At 38.1% G+C, this 25,630-nt stretch overlaps 1 protein-coding gene across 4 annotated transcripts in view; it reads left to right on the top strand.

Moving 5' to 3' along the window:
- kdm5ba (lysine (K)-specific demethylase 5Ba) overlaps nt 1–25,630 on the top strand; it is a 34,744-nt gene that overhangs the window by 7,741 nt on the left and 1,373 nt on the right. For all 4 annotated transcript variants that reach the window (XM_053653538.1, XM_053653536.1, XM_053653537.1 and 1 more), the window contains 22 exons: nt 1,952–2,092; nt 2,285–2,378; nt 2,476–2,552; nt 2,737–2,895; nt 3,950–4,069; nt 4,179–4,337; nt 8,780–8,961; nt 9,292–9,454; nt 12,851–12,970; nt 13,126–13,320; nt 14,584–14,765; nt 14,917–15,041; nt 15,127–15,277; nt 18,982–19,096; nt 19,223–19,578; nt 20,840–20,978; nt 21,086–21,265; nt 21,414–21,566; nt 21,754–22,164; nt 22,257–22,347; nt 22,453–22,658; nt 22,756–23,022. In XM_053653538.1, coding sequence (XP_053509513.1) covers nt 1,952–2,092; nt 2,285–2,378; nt 2,476–2,552; nt 2,737–2,895; nt 3,950–4,069; nt 4,179–4,337; nt 8,780–8,961; nt 9,292–9,454; nt 12,851–12,970; nt 13,126–13,320; nt 14,584–14,765; nt 14,917–15,041; nt 15,127–15,277; nt 18,982–19,096; nt 19,223–19,578; nt 20,840–20,978; nt 21,086–21,265; nt 21,414–21,566; nt 21,754–22,164; nt 22,257–22,347; nt 22,453–22,658; nt 22,756–23,022 — 3,786 coding nt within the window. The remainder of the gene's footprint in view (nt 1–1,951; nt 2,093–2,284; nt 2,379–2,475; nt 2,553–2,736; nt 2,896–3,949; nt 4,070–4,178; nt 4,338–8,779; nt 8,962–9,291; nt 9,455–12,850; nt 12,971–13,125; nt 13,321–14,583; nt 14,766–14,916; nt 15,042–15,126; nt 15,278–18,981; nt 19,097–19,222; nt 19,579–20,839; nt 20,979–21,085; nt 21,266–21,413; nt 21,567–21,753; nt 22,165–22,256; nt 22,348–22,452; nt 22,659–22,755; nt 23,023–25,630) is intronic.

Genomic DNA, 25,630 nt, shown 5'->3' with positions numbered 1-25,630 from the left:
CTCTTGACAGCCAGCATCATTTTTCTGTCTCTTGCACTGTGGCAGTTTCTCAGAGATGCCTAGAAATAAACATCTACTTTCCTTATAAAAAGTGAACGAAGTGTGTGTGTACATACTTGAGGTTTTGTTTTTTCGTAGTAAATTGCCTCCATCTCCTGGATGATTTTGTTCATCTGACAGTGTGTTCCTGAAATTAAATGAAGTGTTTGTCATCCTACTCTTCAAAAACCGCAGCTAAAAAATCCTGACTAGCTAAAAACCTCCTACTGGAAGCCATGGTGGTAAACCATTTTTTTCAAAACTGTTTTTCTTTTTTCTGCTCTTGATTTTTATGTCACAGTATGACAACAATATGCATATAGACATTGCTAATTCCTAAAGTAACATGTACACAAAGTAAATAACTTGGTATAGTTTTTAAAACTATAAATATTTCTGCTTACTTTTCATATACAGACATTGACTAATTGTCCTTAGAAAGCTTGTCTTCAACTCTTTTTTTTTTTCTTTTTTTCCACTCACACAGTTTTCTGTTTGTTTCTATGTTTCCGGAGTTGTTCCAAGGAAATGACGTCATGTTATTTGGATGTCGGGGTGTGTCTGTCTAGTGATTTCATGCATAATTAATTCTATAAACTAAACATCTTACACTTTGACTTGGAATCAAGATGGACAGGAGTATTTTGGCTCTGACCTGCCATCTGCTGGATCCTAATCCTCCAGATATATGTGTAATATGCAAGCCAGTATGTGAATAGTACAACTTGTATTGCTGTTGCTTCTATATGTGCACGTAAGGTCATGTGTCAAGTATAAACCGACATCTGGGTTCCCCTCATCCATTTTGTGGGGTGGACCTTAAAGAGCGCTCTCCCACCACTAAAGGGTCATATGGAGTATATTCATGGTGTGTAGAGGCTGGTGACAAGAAGTTTCACAGCACAAAACATCACCTATTTGATGGCAACAGCTGCATCAGATCAGTGGGTGCTGATGACAATATCTCAAGGATACAAACTTCACTTCCACGACTGGCCCCCAGCCTTCTCTAGGCTCAGGGCCTTGATCATATCAGACCTCAATGAAGCTGTTTCTTTGACCAAATAAAATTGTTCTATCTTGTACAGAGGCATGAATAAAAAGGCAGACCACAGAGTGTTCTTTTTCACATTAATTCATCCGTTCAACATTGTTTAACATTGTTCAGAATAAGGACAGTGGTTTCTGACTAATTTTGAGAGGGCTAAACTGATTCCTGAAGACACTTCCTTTCCATATGTGGTTTGTCAGGACTGGTTCATGTCATTGGAAGTACAAGATGTCTCTTACGGTAATTTTGTCCCCTTCAAAGCATTGGAAGGGCAAGGCCAATTATTTTGTTTTTGCTATACGCTGAGGACATTTGGGTTTGAATCAAAGTATGAGTGAGCTATTTACATATTGATTTGTTAAACAACATGGCACCTTTTGTTTGAACCCACCCATTTTTCAGTGATCAAAAAATATTGGAACTTGTGACTGCTAGATGTGCTCAGTTAGATTGGTTGTTTAAACAGTTCATATCTGTGAATGGTTATTCTTAGTTTGAACCCAAATGTTTTTATTGTATAGGAAAAAAGAAAAGAATTGGTCTTGGTGTTCCAATACTTTTGGAGGGGCTTGTCATATTTTTTAGAACGCTAACATCCTGAGATTATTACTTGTCATTATTAAGTTGATGGAAAAAATGGAACTATAATCACATTGAGTTTGTTTGGGGTTTTTTAGGTGTGTTTTTGTTGGTGGAATGACAAAACACCACTAATGAGTAATTGCTGGAAATAATTTAACTTTTTGTCAATTGTTAATTGGATAAAAACTGATTCACATACATTGGACTCTCCACATTGTGACTGTGAATGTTTTTTTACTGTTCATCTAAGTTTTTTCTATTTTATGTTTTCTTTATCAGAACTCACAGAAACCCACTCTTAAAAATGATACCAAAGATAAGGTATATAAATCTCATGACTTGCCCCAGCGACAGTCTGTACAGCCTGCAGAAATCCCCACCATTGCTCGCAGAGCCAAACGGTCTAAAATCTCTTTAAAGGTAAAATTATTATTATTATTTTTTGTATAAACCCTTTTTTAAGGGCATGGGCTCAGTTTTTCACCTACCTTCCCAGTTTACATTACATAAGAGCTAAAACATTTAATTTCTTACATAACAAAGTATTACAGCATTGCTTTGATCCTCAGTCTGCTTAACATTTTTAACAGAAAGTGTTTTTCCCCATTTTAGGGTCGCTGTTTCAAAAGTGTGCAGGAGGAAGAGTGCGAGAACAGACCCAACCTGAGAAGGAGAATGGGCTCTTATGTGGCAACACTAGAAGCAGGTGATTACCTAAAGGATCTATCAACATTTACACACACTCATTAAAAAGATACTAAGCTGGGTTGATTAAAGTGGATGGTATGGATGGTTTGTTTTAGTGAAAAGCTTTCCAGTCCAGGTGAAACAGGAGCCTATGGAACAAGTTGAATCAATACCTCATGGAGAAAAATCTAAGGTGAAGAACAACAACAAAGTTGCTGATTAGTCCAAGTGTTACTGACTGGTTTGAATGATTAGATTTGCAGTAAAAATTGCCTTGACCACACTATATTTGTGTCTTCATCAGGAATTTTATTATGGTATAGTGGATTTTTCTAGCCAGTTTCCTGATATTCCTTGTTTTGTGTGTGCTTTCGAAGGTGGAACAATACATGTGTTTGGTGTGTGGGGGAGGCGGTGATGAGGACAAGCTGTTGCTGTGTGACGGTTGCGATGACAGCTACCACATATTCTGTCTTATCCCACCACTCCATGATGTCCCCAAAGGGGACTGGAGATGTCCCAAGTGCCTGGCACAGGTGATGGTTGAAGATCTCCCTTCAATTCATTGAAGCCACAGTATATTTTATGTTATTAAAAACACGGATTTTCTCATAAATAAATCCCATAAGAATAGCTTAAAGTCATTGGAAAAAGTATACCGTCTTTAATTTTATCAGGGCCTAAATAACAATTGTGTGGTCCTCACCAGCTTCAAACAAACAAATAACCTCCGGTGACGACAAAGAAACACCACAGATTTCAATATGTAGTCATTTATTCCCAAAAAGTATACCAACATTCAGAAACCAGGTGGGGAAAAATAAGTTCTATTTTTACTTTTATGGGATTTGCAGACACCCTTATCCAGAGTGACTTACATTTATCTTATTTATACAACTTTGCAGTTGAGGGTTAAAGGGATAGTTCACCCAAAATTGAAAATTCTGTCATCAATTACTCATCCTCATGTCGTTCCAAACCCATAAGACTTTCGTTCATCTTCGGAACACAAATGACCACATTTTAACGAAACCTGGGAGATTTCTGTCCCTCCATTTACATTTTATGATGCCTTTTATGAACGTTTTGGATCTTGAAAGTTTTGTTTACTTGGACTGTAAATGAAGGGACAGAAATCTCCCAGGTTTCATTAAAAATGTCTTCATTTGTGTTCCGAAGATGAACGAAAGTCTTATGGGTTTGGAATGACGTGAAGATGAGTAAATGATGCCAGAATTTTCATTTTTGGGTGAACTATCCCTTTACGAGAGCAGTGCATAAACTAATGCCTTCAAACATCATTGATCTGAAGCGATGTTGTAAAGAATAGTGGGACAAAATTGCTCCATAATGATTTGAGAGGCTGAATTATAGGGTGTACATATTTTTTTCTAGCTGGTCTGAATGTTGGTTTATTTACATATTGAAATCTTGTTTATTTGTTGGGTATTTTTTATGAGGTTTTTTTGGTTAAAATTATAGGAAAAGCCACATTTCTCCAGAATAGTGTGTACACATTGCCTAAAGTGCAACATTTTGTAATTATTTGTATGTACTCTTTTTATTTAATTTTTTCCCCCTTTTCCACAGGAGTGTGGCAAGCCTCAGGTTGCATTCGGCTTTGAACAGGCGCCCAGAGATTACACACTCCGCTCCTTCGGAGATATGGCAGACTCCTTCAAGTCAGACTATTTCAACATGCCTGTGCATGTATGCTTTATATATATTAAATATTATATAAATATTCCAATTCAGATATTAGATGTATGAATGATCTACATAGTCAAGAACCTGACACCGATGTTTGTTTTCTCCACAGATGGTCCCTACTGAGCTGGTTGAGAAGGAATTTTGGCGTTTAGTTAGCACCATTGAAGAAGATGTCACAGTAGAGTATGGAGCGGACATTGCCTCAAAGGACTTTGGTAGTGGCTTCCCTGTCAGGAATGGTCCTTTTAAAGTCAGGTCCGATGAAGAGGTATGTTGTACTGCCCCAATGATTCCGATAGCACAATTTTCTTAGTGGTACTACATTTATTTACGGAAATCCAAAAAGGGCATGTGCTATTTCTTTTTTTTTTCCCCCCCTGTGATTGAGATCTCAAGAAGATACTTTTTTCTCGAGATCACAGCTTATTTTTCTTATGTCGAAATCCATTTTTGTCCATACATACTATACAACAGTGTACGTCTTAACAGAAAAAATTTCGTACTGTTGGTACAGTTATGGCCTTCCTTCCCCAAGATATGGGGCTCACAGTGTGGCAGTTTGACACTATTTTCCCCAGATTTCCCCTTTGAGATCAATAAAGTCTGTCCATCCATCCATACTGTATGTTGGGCAGTGCTAGACCATTTACAAATTAGTGTGTGTCACTTGATAAGGCAACTTAGAAATCTGTCAAGAGACCCTTCTTTGACTCAATGGCAGACCTTTTATCTCCTTAATTTGCCATGAAATAATGAGGAAATGGGCCACACCTGGCCATTAGCCTTATCACTCAAGTGTCCGATTACTTTTGAGCCTGTGGAGGTACTATGTAATAAATGGCTGTAATCCCTAAAAGATTAATGCAATATTTTTGTTACACCCCTTGAAGTAAAGCTGTAAGTATACACTTCAATCACATCTTGATTGCTTCATTTCAAATCCATTTTAGTGTACAGTGCCAAAATTACGAAAATTGTCACTGTCCAAACATTTAGGGACCTAACTGTATCTTATATAGCTTCTGAAGGGCAGTACTAAATTAAAAAAATAAGATTTTTAAGCAAAATAACAAGTTACACTGATCATTCTGTTTAAAAATTTACACCCCCCTGGCTCTTAATGTATCATGTTGTCTTCTTGAGAATCAGTGACTATTTCTACCTTATGTAATAGTTGTGTACAAGTCCCTCTGTTGTCCTCAGTGTGAAAAGATGTATCTCAACATCACATAGACACTGATGGAAAAGGCTCAAATATGCAGAAGATGCTACAAAAACAAAGAATGTGCAGGACCTGAAGGATTTTGTCTTAAGAACAGTGGGTAGTTTAACTGCTCAGGACAAACAAGGGACTCGTGAACAACTCTCACAAAACAAAACAGTTGTTGATCATCCAGGTGACCACAACACAGTATTAAGAATCGAACATATGTAAAACTTTGGAACTACTTCATTTGTGTAACTTCAGTTACTATTGTGTCTTGTGGATCATATATCAACATATGTTATGTGAAATAGCTTATTCAGTGCAGAACTAAAAAACAAAGTGTCATTTTTATGATCCTTCTGATAAAATTAATTTTTTTTAATTATAATTTTTGCAGTTTCTTCAAGGTATATGTAAACTTATGACCTCAACTGTATGTTGTGGTCACAAATAGACCTACACTATTATTTTGATCCATATTGAGATCACGATTGTTAATTGATTTTAGGTACGACATATTTTTATTACACTTTCACATTTAAATAAGCAGACCGCTGCTTTCACCTCCATGTCGTGCTACATTCCAGATAATGTGCAAATTTTTGCATCAAATTAGACTGATCCTTAAAGTGCTTCATCTCATAGAAGCAAAATATAAATAAAATAGTACCCAAAATATAGGATAAGTAAAATAAAAATACCATCAACCAAATGAAAATATGCATCAAATATAACAATAAGCAACCAAATGAAAACAATTAAGGCGAATGCAGAAAAGGCAATAACAGTGTTTACAGGAGGAGAGACGCAGACAAATCACCCAATAGGGCGGTGCAGGGACGACGTCATTCTGTACCGGAACCCGGAAGTTATCATCGCACCGGTTCCCTCCACAAAAACCCAATAGGATTTTCACATAGACTTCTGGATTATTTAAAAAAAAAGTAATCTCTGTGATCAACAAAAGTTTACAACACTAACACGTTCTGTCCAAGCTCATTTTCACAAATGAACAACTTTTATAAAGTTTGAAGCCTAAATACAATCTCCAGAAATAAACAGCTAACCGTACGCTATAAACGAACTACACCACGGTCGCTCGACTTCACCATCACCGAGCTTCTCACAACTTCTCCAAACTTTATTTAAAACCTTTTCCAGAATACGGATTTACTCTGTGGATGAATCTTCATCCACGTTTTTTTGGGGGGAATTGTGTACAGCAAACCTGAACCTGTTTCAGGGCTCTACGGTAACAATTTCTTTTAGGAGCACGGTTGGGTTTTTTTTTTTGTTTGTTTTTGTTTTTTAGGGATGGTAACGTTAATGTGCCACAATATAAAACACAAGTAGGCATGAGAGAACTTGAGCTGGTCAATTATGACAGAATTTAGGAACATAGTGTGGACCGTGACACATTAATTTACCTTCTGATAAACTAAATGTAATATTTTCAGTTAATTTTACAGACTGTATACAAAAAATAACCACCGTTAATTTGTTCCACCTTGTAAACAAATACAGTAAACCTCAGTGTTTGAAGTCTGCTCCTCTTAAATATATTTAAAGCTACATTATTAGACATTTTCCACTGTCATGGTCCTGGGCTGGAGTCAGTTCTCGAACCGCTCTGTGTATATTGTGTATATATCTGAATAATCTCATATAGGATGTGATTGGGTGAGTTCATTTACCTGTCAGATGCAAAGCGCTTTAGTTTAATGGTGTTCGTTAGGGATGCACCGATCAGGATTTTTATGACCGATCCAGATACCAATCTTTTTTTGTTTAAACTTTAATCAGGAGGTCATAAACAGTTAAATGTAAGCTCTCTGCTCATGGTCACTGTTAACTGAGTTAAAATAATAGCAATGAGAAATACTGTTGGTTAATTGATAAACAAGCATAAAATATTTATTTTTAAATATTTTTTCTTAAACAATAGACAGTCCTAATTAAAGGTAGACTAACACAGAAATGATCCATATTAGGAAAAAGGCTAATAACCTTCTAAGGAAATATCGAACTAAGCTTAATGTCAAACTGATATTAAATGCAACCCATAGTAATTAAACATTATTTCATTTCTCATTTTATTTATATTTTATGAAGTTATTATAATATCTATTTTTATATTAAATGATTTATTTATAACTAAGCACATTTTCTGTCTTTGCATTTTATTAGTTTTATTTTTGTTTGTTTATCAGTTGTTCCTTTTAGATTGGTTCCCCAGTACAGGGTTGCTATGTCTGTTGATAATATTGTGGTTTTGGGGATTTAAATTAAACATGAACATTGGAGATGACTTTTCTAGTGATATCTGGCAACCCTGAGTCTAAATGAAGTGAATGCGATGTCTATTAGAGTTAGTGAAGAGAGCGAAGGGAGAGCGGCAGTGTACTGTATGTTTACAGACTGAACAGTTGCTACTCTTGATTATGATTGGTGAGGAATTATTTAATAAAGAAGTTTGAATTTAAACCCACCTTGTAGCATTAGCATTATTATTAATTTACTCGCACCCGACACCGCTGTGTCTACACGAGCACGTCACAGTCGCAGGTTCAGGTCATTTTGCGTGATCAATAAAAAATGGCGGTTGTGAGATCGGGAAGTTGAGAGAAGCAGATGATGTTCAGTGTTACTCTTCATCATAATGGCTTCTCTGCAGTAGTTAGAAACTTGTTCGGTTGACTGAGGAGATGAAAAGCAGTGTGAAAGTAACTGTTGCACGGTGTAGATGCATTTTGGACTTCCTGTAATTTTTATTCCGACTGTATTATACAACTCCGAACAGGTCACTCGCACCGATGCAAAAAAATATTTATTAAATATTTTTCAGTGACAAACGCGAGTGAAATGGTCGCACTGTAGAGCCCTGAGTTTATCTGCAAAGTGTTTTTCCTGTTCAGCGTGATGACGTTTAATTTCCCGGACAACCTCTGTAGTGCCATTTAGCATCATGTTAGTGTTATGATTTCCGCGTGCACAAGCGTTGGAGCTCTCAGGGAAGCTGGCAGCGCGAGCGCTAAAATTCTAACTCGTACCCGGGTTCATCATACAAAATGATGTCATCCCTGCGCCGCTCTATGGTGATTGGCTGTAAGTGTAGGAAGCGCTTGATTTGATCTACAGCGGAGTTTTCTGTGAGCAGAGGACGAACTTTAAACGTCAGTATCGCAGTTGATCATGTTCGTGTAATTGTGGGCAGTCAAAATCATAATTGATATACGATTAATTGTGCAGCCCTAATCACAAAGAGGGAAAAAAAGAAATGACGCATGGCCTTTCTGGGTTTCTGTATTTATTGAGTCTGCACAAACAGTTCAGTGTTAAGATATGGTACATGATACTGTTCTGTACTGATATGGTACATATCACTGTGTACCTTTACCTTGTCTTCTTTTCTGTATTCTTCCTAAAAGACAATGGAAATTGTCTACTCTGTAATATTATTGGATGAATATTTTCCATATCTACACTCCCTTCTCTCTCTGCAGCATTACCTCAGCTGTGGCTGGAACCTGAACAACATGCCAGTGCTGGATGCATCTGTGCTGACTCACATCACGGCTGACATATGTGGGATGAAGCTGCCCTGGCTCTACGTGGGCATGTGCTTCTCCTCTTTCTGTTGGCATATTGAGGATCATTGGAGCTATTCTATAAACTATTTGCACTGGTATGAGCTTTTGACACTCCAAAGCAAATTATTAAAAAAATAAACAAAAATAAAATGCTTTTAGGTGATGCTGTTGGTGCAGCTGTGAGCTTGATATGACCACATCTCCTTGCTCACAGTGAATAATGCAGTCTCAAGCAGAGGTCATTAGTACAGTTTGGTAATTTATCAGCTAGTAAACATTTTACTGGCGAGTTAAATCAGGTGTCTTTGAGCAGTTGTACTGGGCTGGATTCAGTTAACCTCCTAATAGGAATGTATTACTAAAATAATCTCCTTCAAATGTTTTTGGGTTTGATTTAACAATGGTTGCCTCTGTGTGTTTGGTAGGGGAGAGCCAAAGACATGGTATGGTACTCCTGGCTTTGCAGCAGAACAGTTGGAAGCGGTTATGAAGAAACTTGCCCCTGAGCTCTTTGAGTCCCAGCCAGATTTGCTCCATCAGTTGGTCACAATCATGAACCCCAATTTGCTAATGGAGCATGGAGTCCCTGTAAGTACACACATGCAGTACACAAGCACAAGAAGTTAAGTAACAGTGTGAATTTGAATACATATATGTATACATAGCAAATCAGAATCAGTAGAATCATGTTTTCCACTATGTGCAAACTCAACCTTCACACTTGCACAGTAGATAAGTTATAGTTCTGTGCAGTAGGCGCAGGAGCTTCCACTGTTGAATAATTCACACGTTTTGGTAATAAACACCAGAGGTGGTTTTGGCACACACAGAGAGGTAGCCATATGGAAAAGTACCTCATGTCCATGGTTAAATATGGAGGTGAGACTAATGTTTTGGGGCTGTTTTTCTGCCAGAGGACCTGGACATTTTGTTAGGATACATGGCATCATGGACTCTATCAAATATCAACAGATATTAAATGAAAACCTGACTGCCTTTGCCAGAAAGCTTCAAATGGGCCGTGGTTGGATCTTCCAGCAGGACAATGATCCAAAACAAACATCAAAATCAACACAAAAATGGTTTACTGACCACAAAATCAAGGTCCCGTCATGGCCATCCCAGTCCCCTGACCTGAACCCCATAGAAAACCTGTGGGGTGAACTGAAGAGGAAAGTCCACCAGTGTGCACCTCGACATGTGAAGGATCTGGAGAGATTCTGTATGGAGGAACGGTCTCAGATCCCTCGCCATGTGTTCTCCAACCTCATCAGGCATTATAGGAGAAGACTCAGAGCTGTTATCTTGGCAAAGGGAGGTAGCACTAAAGTACTGAGGGTGCCAGTGTTGCACACCTATATTCAACAAAGTTTTAGTTTTTTTTAAATAAACCTGTCTTGTTTGCAGTTGTTTATCAATGAGAGCAAAGTATTTTTGTGTTTTGTTTTTTAAACAAAAGATTAAACAATAAAGAATTTTTCAAAGCTTTCTTTGCTCATATTTACCAAGGGTAAGTGGAAAGTAGAAAATTCTAGAAGGTTCACAAAGGTTCAAGCTCAACTGTAAGCATGCTTCAATGCAGTTTGGTTCCCACTCACAAACTTTATGCTCCATTACTATCTCTGCTGCTGCTGCCTATAGTGTAAGTAGAGGTAGAGCTTATAATGAATAACCACACTCAAGCCAAACAGGACAGCCAGAAACCTGGGGTGGCTTTTGATGACCGTTTGACCTTTACAGACCACATCTCAACAATTGCACGACCCTATGTTCATTCTGTACAACCTCAAGAAAATCAGACCCTATGTCACTGGACAGGCTATATAGCTACTAGTCCAGGCTCTTGTCATATCAAAACTGGACTACTGCAGTGCACTACTCTCTGGCCTCCCGGCCAGCTCCATCAAACCCCTTCAAATGATTCAGAATGCAGCACTCCTCGTCTTCAACCAGCCCAAGAGAGCCCATGTCACACCCCTCTTCATCTCCCTCCACTGGCTTCCTGTAGACGCCCGCATCAAATTCAAGGCCTTGATGCTCACCTACAAGACCTTGTCTGGAACAGCACCCTCCTACCTCAACTCTCTCCTGAAGGCTTACGTTCCCTCACGCAATCTGCGATCAATCAATGACCAATGCTTAGTAGTACCTACGCAGCGTGACTCAAGGTCCCTTTCAACATTCAAACTCACTGTCCCTCACTGGTGGAATGAACTTCCAACCTCAATCTGGACCGCAGAATCTGCAAAAAAAAGAAAAAAGTCCCACGTCTTCTGTGAACACGTAACTAGCCACTAGCTTGACCCCCCCCCCCCCCCCCCTTTATAAAAACAAAAAATATACACTGCCTCTTATATCTCTATGTGCACTCAATTAAAGATCTTGAATGGTAGCACTATTTGTATTGTTCTCCGCTTGATGTTCTCGCTTTGCTTGTATTTCCTCATTTATAAATCGCTTTGGATAAAAGCGTCTGCTAAATGAATAAATGTGACTAAATGAATATAAAAGTATTTTGCATTGCGATATTCGAGCCAATGATATTTTCTCATGTCTACTAGCTAATTGTCATAACGTTGGACAGCAGAAAATATGGTAGTGGAGTGCAATTTAGAATAAAAAAAAAGCCTTTGGATTAGCTTATTTGATCTTTTGTTTCATTGATCTCCGTTCTCTGTAAATAATCTGTATTCAGGTGTGTAGTGTGGCTACACATGGGTTTGATTAACTATCGAAAGACAACATGATTTGAATGTAACCTTGAATGGAGAACCAACTACACCCGTTTAATCAAATCAGGAAATAACTAATTCAAAGTTAATAAAACATTTTCTCTCTGAGCATCTGAAACATTAGTGATCACAAAGTCCAGTAAAAAAAAAGTGATTGAAGTTAGCAACTCCCTGTTTTCAATAGGATCTTACTGCATAGGAGCTATGAATGCAGAACACTCCAACCAACTCATTCCCACACAGACAAACTGATTCGCTAACTTTTTTTCAGTTGAAACTCTTTGGGACATGTTATTAGAACAGTAGCTCCAAAATTACCTTCTACAAAACCTACTAGTTGGGCATATTTTAAAATAATTTGTAATGAACATGCAATGACAATTTTTTTTTATGAATTTTTAATTATTAATAATTACTGAGAAATACTAAATTTTAATTGATACAATTAAAGTATGAGAGTGGCTGAGTAGTTGCTATTATACCCCTAAATCTTTTCCTAAATATAATCTTTTCTTGCATCACGTGGACACACACACACACTCTCTTTTTCACTCTCACTCTCTCTTGACGAATAATTTGCTCAGCTTTGTGTTCTTGTCTTTAGGCTATGGATTATAACTTTTTCCACTGCAAGATTTTCCACTGTGTATCTCTGTCTTTTTCTAATCTGTCATGCAGGTTCTCTGCTTTAATTGCTGTCCAAGAGTTGACTTTTCCGCTCTCTGAGAATGCTTGCTATTTTTTGTTGTAGTAGCTATAGTTGTGTGTTATTGCAGGCTTGCTTTTTGCTAGTTGGAGCACTTGTAGATTCAGGTCATGGTGTATTTAGGGCCCCTACAATGGTTCAAGCCCAGGTGCCCCTACAACACTAAGTCCGACTGTGGTTTTCGGTCTCGTTCTTGAATTAGTCTTGCTTTCATTCGGACGCCATCTTGACTCACTTTGTGCAGGACACTGTTGTATGCCCTCTCTTAAACAAACCCAAAAACCACGATAGAGGTGCTTCAGCTTGCAGTAAACTGAAATGTGTAACATGAAATGCTTGACTCTTGCTCTGTTCAATTGCAGATATACCTTTACAGGTATAGGTGGTGATAAAATTGTACTGCATCAATTCCCCACAGGATTTTGACTTTAGTGTTCAACCCAATGATGCTGTCTACAGTGTTTTGAAAATAATAAATTGTCATTTCATGAATGCACCAATGAGTTGCTCTTTTTATTTTTAATTATTTTATTTTATTTTTTTTAGGTTTACCGCACAAACCAGTGTGCTGGTGAGTTTGTCATCACCTTCCCCAGAGCTTATCACAGCGGGTTCAATCAGGGATTTAACTTTGCAGAGGCTGTTAACTTCTGCACAGTGGACTGGGTAAAATACCACTCAATGAATAACTTTTATTTATTTATTTATTTATTTATTTTATACAAGCAACGCTGCTGCATATCAATGTATTTGGTGTATCGTGATAATAGTATAATGTTTTATATATCCCGATTAGTAATAAAATGTTTGTTTTGTTGCAGATGCCTCTTGGTCGACAGTGTGTAGAGCATTATCGCTCATTAAACAGATACTGTGTTTTCTCCCATGATGAGATGGTCTGTAATATTGCAGCCAAGGCAGACAGCCTGGAGCTGGAGCTGGCCTCTGCCATACAGAGAGACATGAGCATTATGATTCAGGAGGAGAAAGAGTTGCGAGATAAAGCCTACAAGCTGGTGAGACATGGCAGTTTTTCAGTATTAGTGTCTTGGTTCATTTTTATGGTAAATGGTCAGCACTTATATAGCGCTTTTTTAACCTTGGCGGTTCCAAAGCGCTTTACACTGTGTCTCATTCACCCATTCACACACACTCACACACCAGTGGTAGCAGAGCTGCAATGCAAGGAGTTAACTTGCCATCGGGTGCAACTTGGGGTTCAGTCTCTTGCCCAAGGACACTTCGGCATGTGGAGTCATGTGGGCCAGGAATCGAACCTCCAACCCTACGATTAGTGGACGACCCGCTCTACCACCTGATCCACAGCCGCCCACACCCACACATTTTTAACCATTTCAGCTTGAATTTTTCAGTTTGTACATTTCAGAACAGATACTACCACCATTTTTAATAAGAGCCTCCACCCAGTATAGTCCATCAGTACGTTTACATGTACAACAGTAATCCAATTAAGACAATACCCTGATTATTAAGAAACTAGCATGTAAACAGCAATTATTGATGACCTTAATCCGACTAAAGTCATACTCGAAGTAAACACAAATGGAATTAAGGCGTGTGGAGTACTCCTGTTTAGTCGCATTATCGAAGTACATTACAGACATGTACACATCTTAATCACACTATTAACATCGTGTGGGAGTTTTCACCACATGGTGCGACAGGACACGTACACACGGCAGTGCTCAACCGTTTGACAGCAAACGAGAGCACGGCTGCGTCCCAAACCGCGTACTTACCTACTATATATTAAGTGAAATACATGTATTTTGGCTACTATATAGACGGTAAGTACGCAGTTTCGGACGCAGCCCACGGCTTCAAGCAGTCGTCTATTAGCATGTATAGCATGACAAATAATTAACCGCACTTGAAACTTTCGTAAAATTAATAAAAACACCCAAAACTGTATACGGAACCATAACGAAGAATAAGTTGATGTGTGAAATTCTGGAGGGAACGTCAGACAGCATGGCGTGGGGAAGTAATGACGTGTGCTGTTAATTGATCTATGTTCTATAACATGTAAAACAGGAACAGAAAGTACTCATGTAAACGCCTTAATTACAATATTCTCTTATTCAGAATAAGGTCAATAATTAGATTATTGCTGTCCATGTAGACGTAGTCCATGACAACATGGACATTTAGCCATCTGTAAAACTGTGTTTGTTATTCTTATACAACTTTTTCTGTTATTATGTGCAGCTTTTTTCCATTACTAATTGATTCTATTGCTGGTTCATTCCTTTCCTTAGGGTGTGTGGCACTCCCAGCAGGTGGACTATGAAGAGCAGCCTGATGAGGAGAGGCAGTGTTCTAAATGCAGGACCACCTGCTACCTATCTGCCATCACCTGTCCCTGCAGCCCTGGACAGCTGGTGTGTCTACACCACCTCCAGGACTTCTGCTCCTGTACCCCTAACCGTTATACACTGAAGTGGGTCTCTATATGTTTTTAAATGTAGTATTGTGATTCATTGCCATTTTAATATGATGATTTGATTTAATGAAGGGTATTTTCTTGTTTCATTAAACAGCCTCCAAATAATGATTTATACATTAATCTCTCTCTTGTCATGATCTTGCAGTTATAAGTACACCTTGGGCATGTTGAACCAAATGTTCAAGACTTTGGCAGCACATGCTGAGTCATACAGTGACTGGGCTTCTAAAGTTAATATAATTTTAAAGGCTGACCAAGACAATAAAAGTGGTAAGAGTCCTCATTTATAAATTAGGTAACAGACATTCCTTACTCTTTGTGTGATGAGTATTTTGTTTGTAATTTACCCTTCCAGACTTGGAGGAACTTCGTACGCTGATTGTGGAGGCAGAAAAGATGATGTATCCTGAGATGGACTTGCTACTCTATTTAAGACAGACTGTCCAGGATGCAGAAAAGAGTACCTTAATGGCCCAGCAGCTACTCAATGGAAAGAGACAGACCAGGTAGGGTCTCTGTACACTTCTACTTTCAAATCAAAATAAAGTATTTCTTTTTTAATATTTTCTTTATTTCAAAGAATAAGAGATCACTGTTCCTCACTAATCACATGACCTATATATAGCTTGTTATGCTGCTGACATCCAAGAAAAGTGGCATAACCCCTGGCAAAAATTATGGAATCACCACACTTGGAGGATGTTCACCTGGATTTTTTGCTTTGTAGAAAATAAACAAAGTACAGATATGACACAAAATAATTTTTGTTTAATAGCTGAACGCTCTGGCTTTGTGAAACATACTCTCCAAACAACTTAAATGAAATTATTTTAATTAATGGCATATTTTTTTCCCCTCAGATCAAGTACAGGGAAAAAATTATCAAGGTGTCTGCAGGTCCTTAAAATGTGTTAAATTGCTTAATGTAAAAATAAGGCCTTAATTAGTATTAAAATGTCTTCAATCCATGTTTCACAGGTCTTAAAAATACAACCGGACTGACACCATAAAGAAGATTTAGATTTTATTTTTGCTCGTTGCATTTTGAAATGCTAAACCCGTGTGACTGTTGTACTCAGAGTGTGTGTGCAGCTCATCAGTGTTTTAGAGCGATTCGGTTCATAGTAAATGCCGCTCCACACCAACTTCATCTTTCTGTGCTGTGAGTTTGAGTCGTTATATAATGTGCATTTACACGCACCAGATTCGCTTTGGTTTTACGTTAGCATTATCGCAAACATTTTTGTGGGCAGATGTTTACAGCATTTTGTCTGATGGGTAATGAGAAGTGAATTAAAAAAAAAAAAAGTTGCAAAACGGTTCCGCCAAAATAAAAGCCATAGTGTCTAACGCATAAAAGTCAATTAAGTCATAAATATATTACTACTGTTCTATTACTATATCTTATCAGTTCTAGTAAACACTGCTGCTGAGGGAGTGATGGTAAATTTGACATCTTTGACTGCCGTAATCTATCTCTCTCTATACATTTTTTCCATTCTTGGAAAGTCATGGAAAGGAAATATTGTATTTTTCTATCTTTCACTGTTTGAGCAAATGTTAAGGCTAAAAGAATATCTGCTCTGGTCTCCCATATACCTGTATAGAAGTTTACCCTGCTATAGTTTACTTAAACCCAGAAATGGATGTACATGTATGAACACAATCTGAAAAATAGCTGATGTATGTTGTTGCATGATTGAAGTGACATGCAGGTCTTAAAATTTTTGGCAATGTCTTGAATATGGAATTAAAAAGTATTACATTTGAAGTGCTTTTTCCTGCAGATATCCTGAATTATGGAATCACTCAACGTTAAGGAAAAATGTATGGAATCACCTTGTAATTTGCATTTCTAAAACAAACACCAGCACAAGTCTAAAAATGCAAATTAGGCTGCAGTTGAGAGTGCGGTTACAGACCACAACCTTGGCCTTTTTGAAAGAAAACATGGCCCCAACAAGAGAGTTGTCAAATGAAACAATAGAAAGGATTATAAAACTCCTTCAAGAAGGAAATCTGACATGGTGTTTACATATAGAAAAGCCAAATGAAAACCAGCACGAACACCAAAACCGAAGAAAACAAGGTTACAATGGGCTAAAGAGAAGCAATCATTGTGGATGATTGGATGAAAGTGATATTCAGTGATGAATCAAAAGCTGTATTGGCCAAGGGGATGATACTAGAAGTTTTGTCTGGTGCTGGAGCAGGGTAATTTTGTGAATTCTTTTAACAAAAGATTAAAAAATTAAGACAATTTTTCCACAGCCTCCTTTGCTCATCTTTACCAAGGGTAAAGTATTAGTGGAGGGCACTGTCAGTATATACTGTCAGTATTAGTGGAGGGCACTGTAAAGATGACTGCCTGAAGAAAACAATCAAATTTCAGGTAAAGGACCAGGGGAGACCTCAACATTTAGTGCACAGGTGTATGCTGAGATTTTGGATAGAAAATAGGTTTGGTGGTGATGGTCATTTTTCAGGACGATAATTTTGCCCAATGTAAAAAGTGTTAAAGCTTTTCTTCAGGAAAGGCAAATCAACTCAATGACCTGGCCAGCAAACAGTCTGGATTTCAATCCAATTGATAATTTATGGTGGAAATTTAAACAAATTGGTCAATGACAAGGCTCCATCCTGCAAAGCTGATCTGTCAACCGCTATTCAAGAAAGCTGGAACCAGCTTGATGGAGAATATTGTTTTCTTTAGTAAAGTCCATGCCTCAAAGAATGCAAGCTGACATAAAAGCCTGAGGAGGAGCAACAACATACTAATTGTGATTTGTTTTGTTTTGTTTTTTTTAGATTCCATAATTTTTTTTTTGTCAACTTGATCTGGGGGAAAAGTATGACATTAATTAAAATAATTTAATTTAATTTGTTTGAGGTATGTTTCATGAAGCCAGAATGTTCAGCTATTAAACAAAATTTGTTTAGTCATATCTGTGATTTGTTTATTTATGAAGTAAAAAAGCTGGGTGAGCATCCTATAACTTTGGTGAATACACAGGAAGTAGGCGTGGCCACTTTTACTTAAATGGCTATAACTCTTGAATGAAATTAAATATCTTTACCAAATTTGGCATGCTTATGTCTGAGGACAATCTTTGGTGGCCCAGAAAAGTTGGTGCAGTTTTGCCACATGATGGCACTATAATACCTACTTTTGTGAACTAGTCGTCAGGTTTTTTGCTCAAGTGAAATAAAACAATTTTTTGTACATCTTAGATCAATAGTCATCAAAAAAAAAGGTGTACTTTTGATTTACCCTTGCAAGGGCATATCAAAAAGTTTGAAGTTTGAACTCTTGAACGTAATGAGATTTTCACCAAAGTTTGGGTACTTTATGTATGGGCTCAATCTGAGGGCAGATGTCAAAAAAAATAGTGTGACCAGTTGGAGTCGCTATAACAGAACAAAACATGAATTTGGCACTAAATGTGGAACCATTGATCAAATAGACTTGATAAATAATTTGCAAGAATTGTCCTTGTCCAAGGCACAATCAGCATATATGAGGACAAGTGTAAATCTTGAAAAACATGGCCGCCATTGGTCAATGTCCAGCAGCTGTTGGACAAGCTTAATGAAGTCTGATATCTCTTAAAATTATCTTGTTTTTTCTTTGACTTGGGTGCTTATAGGACTGCAGAGTATTAAGTAAAAACATTTTAATGTCTTTAAGAGCCATAAAGGGCTTGACCCCCAATAATTGCTGCTTGCAGCTATATTTATTATTAAATTTACATAACCTAAACTATCATACAACCCTACCCAACCAACCCCATACATTTTTTTTTTTTTTTTTTTTGAAAGACCCTTTTCCACTAGCAGAGATTTGTAGCCTTATTTGCTGAATCACATTGATGTTTGAGTTGTGTTTTTAAAGTTCAGTCACATTCATATGCAGTAACAATAGTATCTTATTTTGATTTGCATGAAATAAATCAATATTGACCAAGTTTTTGTCACTGAGGGCTATTACCATGGCAACTCTGTTACTGTCACCAGACATAGGCCTATTTGAAATCATGTTCCCAGAAAATAGTTTGCCTACTCTAAAATCAATTCCCTTTTCCTTGGCCTAGTACAGTTTATTCAGTACCATTTATGAACCGATGATATTCAGTCAAATGATTTCTTTTTGCGTATTTTTCACAAGCTAAATTATAATTGCTCGGTTTTGTTCCATTTGAACTTTATGTAGGTATCGCTCAGGTGGTGGGAAATCTCAGAAACATCTTACTGTAGAGGAGTTGAGGTTATTTGTACAACAGCTATATGACCTGCCCTGCACCATTAGACAGGCTCCTTTTCTCAAGGTACTGAACATGTAACCCTGTTTTCTGATAAAATTACTGAAGATTTAAAAAATGTTACAGAGAGAATGTTAACGATATCTTAATTGATTAGTTGACCTCAGATTTACTCTTTCTTACTTTCCACAGGCTCTGCTCAGCCGGGTCAGGCAGTTCCAGGAACAGAGCTCAGATCTCCTGGCCATAGAGATGCCCAGCTCCTCAGCCCTGCAAGCTATGCTGGATGAGGGCTCTGGGCTGGAGGTAGAGTTACCAGAGCTTGATGTGCTCAGGCAGCGACTGGAGCAGGCACGCTGGGTTGAGGCAGTACAACAGGCTAGCAAGGAGCCTACCAGCCTCAGCCTGGAACGCATGAGGAAACTGATTGACCAGGGAGTGGGTCTGGAGCCCCACGCCTGTGTGGAGAGGACCATGGCCCACCTGCAAGAGCTGCTCACTGTGTGTGAGCACTGCGAGGAGAAGGCACACAGCATGCTAATGGCCAGGTTAGGTTCTATATATATACAAATCTGATATTAGAGGATGGCATACATTTTTAGATTTGTGAAACACCAGTTTTGCATTATGAAAAACTCTTACTCCAGCAGCATTTGTGTGTGTCATTGTGGAAGTGGAAGAAACTGGCATACACCCACATCAGTAAGAGCGGATACATAAATGACAAATTGTATAAAGTAAAAGGTATAAAACACAAACTATTTAAACACTGGCTACATTTGATTCTATTGCAGTCACAGTACTATGACAGCTAATGTTACTGATCCTGGCAATATTTATTCAGTCAGAGTAGCCTAGTACATTATGTAAATAGTAATGTTCATGTAACATAGTATGTTAACAGCATCACTCAAACAACAGACAGCCAGAAACCTAGAGCTGGCATGTCTGAAAATGCTTGTTCATATTATTTTCATTGTTCATAATATATACTTATTATTTCTTTATTTATTTAGTCATGTGGAGGTTCTGGCTGATAATTTTCCCAATCTGTCAATAACTCTTTGTAGCCATGTATTGAGAAGTGTTAGTGATCAAATGGAATGGGCATACATGCAAACTGATTGGACTCCATCAGGTTTGCGTATATTAAGAGCAGAATTTCAGCTGCAAACCAAATGAATTGTTCACTGGCCCCAAGATAAAATGTGCTGGGCTTGTATTTGGAATTCACAGTTGCTTCCTGGTAGATTAACAGGATCAGTGTATTGTACCCTTGTACTGTTTAGCAGTGCAGTAACATTGCAAAAAAAAAATTTGCTGGCAGGGAGCCCTTTAACTGTGAAATAATCTGTGTAGATCCCCTCAGTAAAGAATTTTTAAATGAATGTAATCCTACTATTCAAACATTACGTACATTTATTTAAATGTATACAAATTTATTGGAACATTTTTTTTTCTTGATGCCAAAGATGGCATTATTTATAGGTCTACTTACCATTAAACCTATGGATTAAACCCATTCAATTTTGGTGACCAGTCAAACAGGCTAAAAGAATTAGGACACTAATGGACCTTCTGGCTATGCTTCACGTTTATGCCTTTGGGGGTCTCCAACCCCATTTTGAGAACCACCATCGTATAGCAACCCTGCCCATATCAAGACATAGCAAAATGAAATTTGTGAAAATAACAAATATCATGTACATTAATAGACAATAATGGATACTGCATTCTGTGCCATCTATTCAGCATTCAGCAACGTGTTTTTTGTTGTTGGTTTTTTTCCCCCTGATTTGTTCTAACTAGACCTCGCCAAAATTTAGAGACGCTGGAGGCAGTGCTGCTGGAAGTAAATAGTATCCAGGCTTACCTGCCCAACTGTCTCCAACTGCAAGACTCGGTCATCAGGGCTAGAGAGTGGATACAGGAGGCAGAAGTCCTACAGGTTAATATCATGTCATCTGATGGAGCATTAATGTGTTGTAAAACGTGAAATAATATTTATCTTATCCTTTTATCCATTTCGATTTTTGTGTCTTGATGTGTTTGCAGCTTGGAGGGCGTATCCCTGTTCTCTCATCTTTGAATGATCTGGTTTTAAAAGCTAAAGGCATCCCAGTCCTGCTGGAGCCTCTGGCACGACTGGAAAGCCTGGTGTCAGAGGTGCAGGCATGGAAGGAGAGCGCAGCAAAAATGTTTTTGTTGAAGTACTCCTCCCTCTCCCTCCTGGAGGTAAGCAAAATATCTCGCATACATTCACCTGCTATGTTTTTACATTACTGATGAAAAGACAGTTCCCAATCAGTGAACAAAATCTTTGAAAATACATAGGAGCATGAAACGTATGTAATAGATAATTACACCGTTTTGTTTCTTTAAGGTACTGTGCCCCAGATGTGAGACAGTGTGTCAGAAATCAAAGTCAAAAAGAGTGAGAGATGTTCCTCCAGCCGTTAAAAAAAATGGCATAAAACTGAGTTGTCTTGGTGATGTGGAAAGAGCTCTTTATGAAAGCAAAGACACAGCTTTAGCAGTGGGTCCTTTTTTTCCCTCCTGTTTAACCTGAAAAGAGTGTATGGTTCCAGATATTGTAATATGCCACATGTATATGTACTACATGTGGTAACAATATGTATAAGTTATTGTAATGTGTAACAAAGCTTTTTGTTTATTAAGGTCCATCTACTCAACCATGTATAATAACTTCTGTTATCTAACAGATGGCTACTCTGTGTGAGGTGCGTTTGAAGGAGCTGGAGAACCTAAATATCCTAAGGACCACAAACAATGCAAAGTTTCTGCCCACAAACAGCTTGGCTCCTACAGTGTGCCTATGCCATACAGTGCCAGCAGGCCCCATGCTCCAGTGCGAACTCTGCCATGATGCTTACCACAGTGGTTGTGTGCCAGGGTACCAAGATACACAGGCAGGGCAGCCTTGGCTGTGCCCACTCTGCAGCCGATCTGAGAAACCTCCTCTGGACAAGGTGCTGCCCCTGCTTGCCTCTCTCCAGCGTATTCGGGTACGGCTCCCAGAGGGTGACGCGCTGCGTTTTATGATTGAGAGGACAGTGCGCTGGCAGCACAGGGTGCAACAGGTCTCACCTTTTACACAGCAATTTAATGGAAAAGTATGCTTTGTTTTGGTCTTTTTGTTATTATGCTTTTGTGCTTGCTTTTGACATTTTTTTATACTTAGTTATACTTCATCTTGTATCTAAAGATGAGACCTTTCTCTGGAAAACCTTCTTCTGTATCCCTGGATGGGAGTAATGAGTGCTTCTATATGCACCATTCATGCATTCCTCTCAGTGGTACGTAGATCTTTTTATTCATTTTTAGAAACTATTAGCAAATGTGAACTCTTCCAGCATATTATGTGTACATTATGTGTGTTTTTTGTGTGTGCTGTGTTTCAGTTCTTAGTCCTGAATTAGAGGAGCTGCTTGTGGAAGGACTCCTTCTACAGGTGGCTTTGCCTGAGCTGCAGCAGCTCTACCAGGGGTTGCTCAACAGGCTCTTTCCCTCTCAGCATGCCCTACAGAGCAGCGAGCATGACCACCAGTACCACATTGCTCAGGACAGCAGCCTGACTTACAAAAGCCCAGCCCAAGGCAAGGTCCAGGTTAGACCCCCATGCCTTTTCATGTATGCTTACTATAATTAGAATAATATAAACCATCAGAGAGAAATTTTTATATATTCTGATTGTATGTTTTAAGGATTTAGTTTTAGAGTTGCAAAAACACACTGAGAAGCTAGAGAAGACTCCCAAAAGGCAGTTGGAGAAGGAGACCTCTGATGGGCAGGACAGAGACCCTGTTAAGAAGCCTAAGCAAAAGAAGTCTAGGACAAACCAGGAGAGGATGCATGAGAAAAGAACACTCTCCTCCTCTGGTTTGAGCTCAGTCCCACCCTTTTCAGAGGACTCTGAGGAGGACTGGTCTGTGTGTTCAGCAAAGCGATGTCAACAGCCAGAGGGAAATGAGGTCAGTTTAAAATGCTTTCTTACGCTGTCATATAGCATAACAACATTACTTCCGGTGCGAGTGTACACTGGTGTGTTTGTCTGCTACTGTTCTCGTGTTTTGTTTCCTACTGCTTTGGACAATGTTCCTTGAGTAATTTTTGCTTACTACATACAATGATTAATGCTTAACACTGGCAATATACAATGATATATCATTCAAACCAGCACTTAATTTGAACCGGAAAAGGATCCGGCAACTCTAAAATGCATCACATCTGCTTTCCGGAACATTTTTATGTTTATCTGCCACCTCTGTAGCTGGATGTTTAAAGAATGTTTGAATGGGTAGGTGTACAGGTGTTCGTAATAGTGTTCAGTGAGTATGCACACACATACATAATATACATACACTTCGGAGTTTCTGCTAAGAAGTTTTGGTGCCATCCAGCATGTCCGGGAAAGATAGTTTACGGGACAAACAAAATAAATATCTGGTCATCAGATTTCGGTGTTTCTTTTGCCCTGTAACGTTTAGAATGCGATAGTGGTGGTGGGGGCGTGGTCGAGTGTCAGCTGTTTGTCTGAGTTTACTTGTGTGTGTCTGTCTGTGCTTTCAGTGCCTCCTGTAACTAACTAATGAGAGAGAGAGATAAAACAGACATTCAAAACAAAAACAGGGCACAGCAAAACATTACACTGCAGTTTGCCACATATATTTTCGTTTACAAAGAAATACTAAAATAATCATATCACAAAAAAATCATAGCCAGCGATAAAAAAAAATCTTAGTTTCCCACGCTAATTTGTTTCTGTTTATTTTTATGACTGTTTTCTGCAATTTCTCATGGCAAAAAAGCATTCTGCTGCGGAAGTGAAATAGAAACGAATGTGAGTACTGCAGAGAAACACTGGAATATCGACCCATATTGATTTATTTATTTTATTACTGATACCGATTATTTGCATGTTTATGTACCCAGTAACCGATATGCAGAACCAATATTTATTGTTTTACTTTTGTTTTTGACAACACTGAACTGAACAAACCATTTTATTTATAACAGTTTTGTCAATTTCACTTCCTTCTTGCATACAAAACAACTTATTTATTGCACCAGTAAATAGAGGGGTCTTAGAGTGCAAAAAGAAAAAAATAAAGTGCACTATTACTAAAGTACTAGTGTTTTTTGTTTTTTGTTTTTTTTTATTTATTTTTAAATAAATGCTTCAATGAGGTAAACAAAGCGGGAAAACAAGCAAACCACATAAATAATTATAACAAATTAAAAAACCCATAACAATCTAAACCACCTGAAAATAAAAAAGAATTGCTAGACAATAACTATACTGGAATAAGTATACATTGTCAGGAAGGTAGCAAACAAAACAGGGTACACATCATTGCAATTACCGCATCTATCTCACCTGGTATGTTATCAGAATTATTATTAATGTTTTTGTCTGTCTAGATTATGAAATACCTGCTGACAGAGTGCTTTTTTTTGTTTTGTTTTGTTTATTTTTGTTTTTTTTGTGTTTACGCAGAACTATACTCAAACTGCACTTGCTCACGGAGATAATAGATCATTCATTTCCACAGAGTTGTAATTATTTAGATGTTTATTAGCAAAATAAAGGTTATATAATAAATGTTAATATAATATAGGGAGTTTTAAACGAGTGGATCTTGTTAAAAGCTACATACGGTGGCCATACTAGAACATCCCTGAGCATTCCAACCGGTGAATGAACGGGACATTGTACAAGACTAATGATGAGCATATTATAAAACCCATATCCGATTATGGAAAAATGCTTAAATATCGGGGAAAAATATCAGTAAAACCGATTATCGGTCGATCTCTATACTGGAGTACAGCGTAGTCTACACGTTACAGGAGAAACGTGGAAAAAAAAAACACATTTTGGGCAGACAGACATTTATTAGGTGTGCAATTGTGTGAACGTACTTTGTCTAACATCTGCTTCATGTTAATATTTTTACGGGACACTATGCCTGACCATTTTTTATTTTATCGGCCATTTTGGATTTCTAATGATCAACAAGCATTTAAATTGATTGGCTAACAGAAACTCTGATGCACATACAGTGCCTGTATAGCCTGCCTTGTACTCTCCCAGGTTCAGGAAGCTGTCCTCCGGAAAATGCGCTGTGCACAAGCAAAGTTTTGGGTTGTAATGCTCAGTAACAGCGTTATAAATAAACAGTAACTACTGATTCTAATTTTGTTCGTTTTCAGAAGGCCAAACAAAGGGGTTTTACTTTCTCACTGAAACACAGAGCATCTCCACGACATGGTGCCAAACAGTCCGCTGAAACCTTGCCGCCTTTCTTTGTGGCTGCCTTTGGGTGGGATTATGCTAATAGTTCACATCGTAACGTAGATGTTTGCGGAAGTAATATCTCGACTTCAAACAAGGCATTTTGGGCAGGTCTGAAACAGTGTTCTCTGTTAGATAGAATGAATCCCTTTGGGGGACACTGAGCTTTGTAACTTTACAGATCTTACACATGCACAGATACATTACACACTAAAGGAGAAGGAAAACATTGAAAAGCATTATATGACTCTTTTAAGACAAAAAAATGGCTGAGTGTGCATAAG

The sequence above is a fragment of the Ictalurus furcatus genome, chromosome 21 (genome assembly GCF_023375685.1).
Source record: "Ictalurus furcatus strain D&B chromosome 21, Billie_1.0, whole genome shotgun sequence".
In the NCBI taxonomy this organism is placed as follows: Eukaryota; Metazoa; Chordata; class Actinopteri; order Siluriformes; family Ictaluridae; genus Ictalurus; species Ictalurus furcatus.
Note: the sequence above shows the minus strand (reverse complement) of the source record. Positions and strands in the feature narration are given on the sequence as shown.